Source organism: Cimex lectularius, unplaced genomic scaffold (assembly GCF_000648675.2).
Source record: "Cimex lectularius strain Harlan isolate CLEC.00 unplaced genomic scaffold, Clec_2.1 scaffold250, whole genome shotgun sequence".
NCBI classification, from domain to species: domain Eukaryota; kingdom Metazoa; phylum Arthropoda; class Insecta; order Hemiptera; family Cimicidae; genus Cimex; species Cimex lectularius.
Window position 1 is genome coordinate 399,370 of NW_019393130.1, and position 8,947 is coordinate 408,316.

Sequence of the window (8,947 nt, forward strand, 5' to 3'; positions counted from 1 at the left end):
AAAACAAATCATTGAAGGTTTCCTTGAAGAAATTTTAACAATATAATTCAGGACCATAAGCGGGGCTCTTGAAAATTGACCCACAGTTAAAACCCTGTCACATGTGGGTCGTCTTCAAATGTATACAAGTTATTTAGAAAAATATAAACACACAACTTTAAGTACTCGAAACGTCTTTTAAAACAACAAGCGGAAATAAATCTTAAAATTCTGTCAGGAAGGGGATCGAATTTCGAAGTTAATGCTAATCATATTTTTGGATCAGTCAAGCTGTCGAGCAAAAAATATTCCTGTTTTTTAATACTGTTGTCGTTGTATTTAGATACAGGAAGTGGACGGCGGTGGCGAAGGTCGGCTATTATTTTGTTTGAACAGCGATATGACCCGTTTTGAATACAATGTCGGGCTTCATTTCGTAAACAAAACTTGGATAATTAAACGTAATTTACATTGAAATTGAAGTCAAACTGCTCGTTATGGCATCGAGACTTTTTTAACTTAGCTATCTTTTATATTTCCATTTAAGAGACTATCTCCGTTATTAGACCATTTAAGGTTGTTTAAATTAAGAGGTATTTATAAAGATAAATATATGAAAAAAAGACTCGTTTATGCATTACGGGTACACAAGGAAGCGTCGAACGTCCCAAAGGACCAAGAGGTCTTAGGCTTATAATGGATAAATTTTAAATATGTTAAATTGGTTGATACAGGTATAAACAGGCTACGTTTTCATATGATCGAAAGTGTCAGGTGCATAGTTCTCATTCCCAGTGCAATATGATCGTGGGTTTGTTAGTAAGACACTCGTTTGCGTAATAACTCTATTTAACAGTCACCTTCTACTGATAATTACAAGTTTTGACAAGTGTTGGCCAACCTCAACCTCCGAGGTGCTTTGCCGGTTTTGCGGTCAGGGGGAAAATGAGGAGTTGCCGAGAAACAGGACTCGGGTGACCGATTCTTCGTCATTGGTAACGGGACCGCAAGGACGAAACTCGGCTTGTATGACCGATAAATTCTCTTCTGAGTTCAAAAAGACAAGTTTAACTTTCACTACTTAATAACATGGCTAAACTTTTTCAATTGAGCGACGAAGACTTTGAAAATGCGGCAAAACCAATTTTCTGAGGTAGAACTGTCACAATTGAACAGAGCAAACATGTTTTTCTGTTTATACAGGAAAGAATGATGATTTTTTTTTCAATTTCCTTTTCCGTTTAATGACACGGAAAGTCACATAGTTAAAATTTGGAAAGTGTTTGGAAACATAGATCATTTTCCTTATAAAGCGGGTAATATTGACTTCATCGTCTAAAATTTTTAATAATGCAAGCATTTTTAATTATATCATCAAATTCAAAGGATCTGTGAAATTTTCAATACTCCAGTGATTTGTTAGAATTAGATAACTCTCCTCCATTCTTCGGGCTCCTGACAACCGTCCAAATTCTCATATAATAAGTACACTGTTCATTTCAAAAACCGCCAATTCTTATCCGGCGAAGACAAATGGCATCTAAGGTAATATTTTGTCTAGTTTCCTGGAATAGTTCAGCTCAAGAGTACATTGGAAAGTGGAAAATGTTGTGGGATAATTTTTTGTACGAAGGGATTTTGAGGCCGTTTGAAGGGTGTGGTTGGAGAGGCAGTAAGGAACATTGACGACGATTCTGAGGACTTTGGATTGGAAGGACTGTATCCATTGGACGTTGGAAGATTTGGCTGTGCCCCACAGTTCGAGGCCGTCCAGATTGGTTTTAAGATTGTTTTGTACATTGTTCTTTGAATCGTTAGATTTGCATGATAAACTGTAGAGTAGTCCGAAACGTTTGAACGTTTAATGTATGTTGCTTTAGTTATGTGTGTTCATTCCAGGTTAATCTTGAGTCTAGTCCAAGGTAGCGGACGCAGTCTATTTTTGTGATGGTAATATCAATGTATGGGTGATTTTTGCTTTTGAGCCTTAAACACCAGTGTTTTCTCCATTCAGCTATTTGCAGTTCATGTGGCTGAAGTTCCTCCGAGGATAGTACACCTGTGTCTCGGCAAAGGATGGTAAAGGGTGAAGGTGTAGTTTTGAATTGTAAAGGAGTAAAGGATCGGTTTAAGTACGCTGCCCTGAGATACTACCGCTCCCAGAAGTCAAGATTAGGCCAATCCTTGGCGAATTCTGTAGGTGATACTAGGTCGAAAAATATTGCACACGTGTACGACCGTCCTTGGCAATGTGCCCCAGAAGCCGAGAAAAAATGAATTTAATTAAATCCTTTACAGTTCGTGGACCAATTAACATTTTTCAATTAATTAATATTTATGAAAGGTTTGGTTAAGAAAAAAAGTCAGTGTCACGAGCGGGATTCGAACCCACGACCTTCGGCTAAATTCGCCGCTACTCTCAATCAAATAGATTGCACGACATTTGAGAAATGGCAAAAGGAGGGAAAACTCATAAGGTGGGGTTGAGATGGGGAGTTGATATCCGAGTGGATCGAGGTCACGATAGCTCAGGTGGTAGAGCAGCGGCGTATCTAGCCGAAGGTCGTGGGTTCGAATCCGGCTCGTGACACTAACTTTTTTATCTTAACCAATACCTTTCATAAATATCTGTATTTCAATGAAATTATATATTACTCCATTCGGTTTTTTGCCTGGCTAAGAAAATAAAGTGCAGGACGGTATTAAATGAGACTTGATGCATAAAAAGAGCACAAATGCACAAAACAAAAGGCGGATCTAGTAAAATAGGCCAAAATAATTTTGTTAAAAAAAATATTTGGGAGGGGGCTCACTCAAAAAGTTACATAAGGCATATATCTATGGTCTAAAGACACATATTTAATCGTTTATATTTTCTTCAAAATTGCTTCCCGTTTCTAAATAATAAATAAATAAAAATCTACTTAGAATTTAGGGCTCTGCTCCGACACGTAGCTCCTAGACCTACCTGTGTAGGATCTCTTTTACTTAGTAAGAAAAACGTTTTGAATTTTTCCCATTTTTGCTCAAACTAGTAAGTTTTGTGAGTTAATGTTTTTCTTTTCTATGATTTCCTTTCTAAAAGTTTTGGATGGAATCAGAATTTTTTTTTTCTTTTCGTGTTCCAATTAAAATCAAAAGAGTTTGAAGATGGCGAAATTTGTTTGACAGACCAACTCAGTGAGGATATGCTACCCGAGATGAGACTCCACAAGCGTCATGTATTCTATTGTTTTTTTCCATTTTTCAACCTGTGTATTTGGTGTTGTGTCAAGCAACGACGTGTTTTGTTTCTAGTTTTTAAATCATGTAGCTTTTTTTCCATCTTAGTGCGATATAATTGTCGACGTAAACGTTGCCATTACCATACACGTAAATTTTGGCCTAATTTTTGAATAAATATTATCACTTTATAACACCCTATAAAGTTTCGACAGACTACAAAGGAGAATTCAGGATAAAATCTGGTAAAATGATGTGGTAGTCAGATGACCGAAAAACAAATGAAAGAATCTTTTTAATGAAGCTTTTTAATCATCATCATCATACTTGAAATAATCCTGCAACCAAGTCCACCAACGACTACCATTTCACTTTTTCTGTACACGCCCAAAATAAGACCAAACAAACTTCTTGGGGAAGTACCACTCCGTCTTTCAAGCTGAAATACATGCCAACAATGCTTGTGTCTTCTAAAATCTTAAAAGAAGTTAACAGTAAAAAAAAATTTAATTTAGCATTTTTTGAAAGATTTCGTGTTTGAAGAATTGAAAATTCAAAAAGGGTATCTCTTAAAGGTAATTTAACACTCTTTTCAATCAATTAATTAAGGTTTTTAGTTGAGATAAAAAAAGCCAGCGTCACGAGTGGGATTCGAACCCACGACCTTCGGCCTAGATACGCCGCTGCTCTACCACCTGCTACCACCTGAGCTATCGTGACTTCGGTCCACTGGGACACTAACTTCCCATTTCAACCTCACCTTTTGAATTTTCTCTCCTTTTTGCTATTTTTCAAAAAAATTCAAAAGGTGAGGTTGAGACGGGAAGTTAGTGTCCGAGTGGATCGAGGTCACGATAGATCAAGTGGTAGAGCAGCGGCGTATATAGCCAAAGGTCGTTGGTTCGAATCCCGCTCGTGACACTGACTTTTTTTATCTCAACTAAAAACTTTAATTAATTTAAAGATATTAATTGGTCAAGCGGACCACGAAAATTGGTGAACTCTTTTCGATGCTTCTTTTTTCGATTTCCCCAAAAAATGAATACTTCAGGAGCTACGAGATGATTTTTGACTAAAACCGTAGTTGGTTGAAAAGAATATAAAATGTAGTGAATATCTGCGAAAGGTTTGAGAATGGGACCATGGTTAATTTGTGTGAAATTCACTGTAAAATTTTGGGACGCGCTATTTTTTTTTTAAATTGGGCATTTTAATAAATAAATGACAGACATTTCAAGTTTGATGGCCGATTTCAATAAAACAAGTAAATATTCAGATGTATTTGTACTGTACTGTAAATTTATCACTTCTCATCAAATTTTAAAAAACACTCTTTTTGACGTTTCGCGTGAAATTATACGTCAAATATCATTTTTCTCAAGACGTTAATCTTTGAACTTACTGACCTAATTTCAAACGAGTTACTTGTGTGAGCGGTGTGTTTGTTTTTATTATAAATTTGGGGTTAACATTCCAGTATCGAAATATACAGGCTAAATACCTTGGAGTACTCAATAGATGCATCCTTCTCAAAAGCCCACCGGAGATATGATGCCCCTTCTCTTCCCTCGATTAGTCTGATCCCGGAATTTATTTTGATTTTTTTGTGTTGCACATAATGTCGACCGGTACCCAAGGAGATCGAGAAAGGGTTGATAAAGCGAGCTGGAGGGAGTCGGAACAAGGTCGACTTGTGCAGCCGTGCCCACTCGATGGCTTGACATTTCGACTCATTGGAATAGGACGAGAAACGGAAAGTTGTTCAACAGATTGAAACGGCCTCAGAGAAAAATGCACACCGTTAATCCTTTGTACTACCCGTTAATTTATCATTTTTCTCTTTTTTGAACCGGCGAAGGAGGAGGGTCGAACCACAACTCGCTCACCTTTATTTTCCCCACATACGCGAAAATCCTGTCTTATTGGAATTACACAACCCTGGACGACTTTTTATGAAACAGTAACTTTTTCCCAAGGTGAACGGGAAGATCTAGAATTGCTAGTTACATAAAGACCGAAAGATGCCTCGGGGCTAATATCGGCGATAAAAATAAAACTTAAGAAGATAACTTCGAATAGATAAAAGTTTATGGTTTTGATAATATGTAATGAAGTCTGTTATTTAATATTCCTCATTTCAGTTTATTTTCGAATTTTAAACAAGAGGATAGTTATTTGTTTTGTGCTTTAAGCGGCCCATAGACGGTCAATATTATTGTACAATATAGATTGCACAATAATTTGACGGTTGCCCCTTAACGTTCAATAATATTGTACAAAATTTTGTTTGTGCATTGAACTTGAATAGTTTGAAGGCGATATTGAAGTTTGTGCAATTTTGTGCACTTCTTGATACTTCACAAACTGACTGATATTGCGCAATAATGCCAACAGACGTTGCAATATTTTACAGGTTGTACAATATATTTTCAACTTTTCGTCAATCATGCAATGTATTGCACAACTTTCAATATCATCTACACACGATCAATTAAATTGCACAACCCAAAATATTGTGCAATAATATTGATCGTCTATGGGCCGCTTAAGATTAATGTTAGAAACTGATTAGGTTAAGTTATGTAGCGTTAGATTTAGATTATGTTATTATATGTTTAAGGTTAGAGACTATCTAAATAAGTTTGGTAGAGTTAAAATTTAGGTTAGATTAGGTAGGGTTCGCCTTAGACTAGATTAAGTAAAGTTTAGTACCTCAAAATTTAGATTCCGACTCGACTTCCACGCCTTCTTTTTTTATTATTTTTTAATTTATTATTGTATTTAATATTTATACTTCCTCTTTCTCTCTTTCATTCTCACTTGCTCTCTCTTTCGCTCTCTCTCCCTCCCTATCTCTCCTTACAATAATTGAGTCTTTGTCTTTCTTTCCCTATTTGATTATTTATTTATTTCTCAACTTAAACGTTTTGTTTACCATCTGTGACGCGTTATCCAGTTGGAGATCGTTCTGAAACAAATAACAAACTCATTAACTACTTGAACTGGTTTTCAAGGTAAAAGAGACAAGTTAAATTTCTTTTTAATTAGTATAGATATTTATTTTATTTTTTATCAATAGAATAATTTTGCAGTAAAGAAATAAAAAATAAAATAAAAATAACGCATAAGGACAATTTGAAAGAAAATAAAAATTAATTTTGAGAAATATATCCCCCTTTATCAGGGATTTAAATATCAAAATTTAGCAAGGTTACCGAGTCATCATACAGTCATCTCCACCCTCTACTCTTCTCGCATTCTTTAGAAATAAATATTTTTAACTAAAATTTAAAGCAGTTTATTATGTGACAGATTTCCAGGAAATCAATTTTATGTTAATTGCTTTTTATATAACTTTAAATGAAAATTTTTAATATCTCGTTTTGTTATGTAGGTCGATGATGATCTCTGTAATAAGATTCCTAAATCCTAAGGTACCTAAACCCCCTTCCATAAACCCTCGCTTTGTATATTTATTAGGGTGGTTTTAAATAACATAAATTTTGAAAATTAATTGCTGAAAATATGTATATTTGAATCAATTCCATTCCATGTTAGCAGGCAAATATATTCCAACCTCACTTGGTTTATTTTATGAGTAAAAACTCAGCTGCGATAGAATCTCGATTTTCGGAGGTGATTATTTTCAAAGGTGCGCTCCAGAATTGCTAGGAAAGTTTGAGCTGGAGTGATCATTGTCACGCAAGTGTTCATTTTGTAACGCCACAACGGCCAAATTAGTTATAATCCGAGGTTTGCGATGCAAATCGTCCACAGCGCCCCGTTATAAATAACCCTGGGCACGAACCACAATCCGACAAAAATTTAATTTACCTGATACACCATCAAAAAGCCATCGCGGCTTTGAATAATTAAATAAAAATACTGAGGGTTTACTTTTCTCAAACGAGAGGCATTAAAATAATGAAAGTAATTTCAACACTCGGGGATCGATGCTTTTGAAAAACGTGCAGGGCCGCTGGATTCGAACCAGAGATCGCTACCTTAAATTGATGATCACGCGTGCCAACTCCTTAATCGTTGCCTTAACCGACGCCCCGATGAGTGTAATATAATTAATTTAGGTAAAATTTATGTAAGTTTTTCATATAATCCGACGTAACCCACGTTCTTTGGGATTTACGGCAAAAAGTAAAATTCAAGGTGCTTTTGTACATGAAAAGGCATTAGGATCAAACAAATACCAACTTTATTGTTCACCACATTACCGATTGACTGTCACATTGTGAATGTCTTCAGGAAAAGGCCCAACATTGAAAGTTGAACAAAACCTGTTTCCCAGGATCGGTCGTGTGAATTTAGACTGAATTTCTGGCAATGATGCAAAATAATCACGGATCTAGGAGCAATTTTACGATTGGCGTGAGACGATTTTATACCTTTTTTACGATTTTCGTAATACTGGCATGTTTTTGAAAAATAACTTGTGCAATAGAAATCTCGGAACGCAGGGGCCATTAGAGAAACGTTACGTGAAAACTATGAAATCGCGAATAAATATCTGGTGACAGATTTTACGTACAGAACCCAAATAAAGAATTTATTAGTGTTTAAGGCTGAAAGAAGTTTTCTTTTTCATTAAGTAGTCGTATCTGATAATTTTCATGATAAAAGCGTTGAAATAATTCAAATTTTCGGTTAACGGTTTCAATCTGAAAAGAGCCGTCAACATAGAAGGAAACTATTTCCAAAAAAGATTTTCTGTAAAGATCCAAAACGGACAAACAACATTATTAGTCTTTTTCATCAAGAGCGGTGAAATTTGTTTTGTAAATTTACACTTTTACCGTGTCTATTTAAAAGTGTGTGTCCGCTGTTTTTCAAAACGCATTATTGGAGGCCGGTTTCTTTAGCACATTAATGTACGTTAAGTATCTCAAGGTTGGATGTACAATTTTATGACGTAAAACTCATCATGTTAAACAGACCACGTGGTTTATTGATAGTGAAGAATTGGTTAATAATTAAATAACTTATAATTAAATTAATTGTAAAATAATAATAATGGGGGCGTCGGTGACTGCAACGGTTTTAGGCGTTGGCATGGCGCTCAACATCGTAAGGTAAAGGTCCCGGGTTCGAATCCAGCGGCCTCGCTTTCGAACCCGTCATGCTTACAAATAGTCTTTTTTTCAAAAACACCGGCACCACGAGGTTTGATATAACCTCTGCTGTTGCGAACCCTCGCAAAAATAATAATAATCCTTTAACTGTCTATTTTTTAAAATTAAATTTATTTATTAAAACTGGTCTTATTAGACCATTAATTTTACAATAACATAATAGAATAAATAAATGTTTACATTCTTATAAACCCATTGGTACAATAAGATTTACATTTCACTATTCACTTTTAACCTGTTCATATGGCTTTGTTCTTTTTAATTTTCTGACCGTGTTTCGGTTATGTCAGAGTTTGGTTCCACATTCTCTTGCTGGCTGAGGCGAACCTGGTGTTTGGCGGCAAATCTTTGTATTTCCGCAGTGACCTCAGGGATCTTAAGATCCCTATGTAAGTCCTTATTACTTATGTACCAAGGTACATTGACCATGCTAAGTAAGTTTTTATTTTGGAGTGTTTGTATTTTGATATTGCTATGTTTGGTACAACCTCATAGTTGAATACCAGATGTCCACATAGGATTTATGACTTGTTTATATAATAATATTTTATTTCGTATTGCAAGGTAAGAGCCACGTCCTATCAACCAGCATTGTTGTCTAT

General features: G+C 35.5%; 1 protein-coding gene across 2 annotated transcripts in view; it reads right to left on the reverse strand.

Moving 5' to 3' along the window:
• Positions 1–6,155, reverse strand: part of LOC106673964 — a 42,836-nt gene extending 36,681 nt beyond the window's left edge. Inside the window, exon 1 of one of the 2 annotated variants that reach the window (XM_024229911.1) lies at positions 6,137–6,155. Coding sequence is in view for 1 of the 2 variants with exons in the window: in XM_014406376.2 (XP_014261862.1) it covers positions 4,703–4,725 (23 nt within the window). In the remaining variant the exon portion in view is untranslated. Of the gene's footprint in view, positions 1–4,702; positions 4,803–6,136 lie in introns of those variants that run through there. The other variant, XM_014406376.2, reaches the window with a different exon arrangement.
• Positions 6,156–8,947: the final 2,792 nt, after the last annotated feature.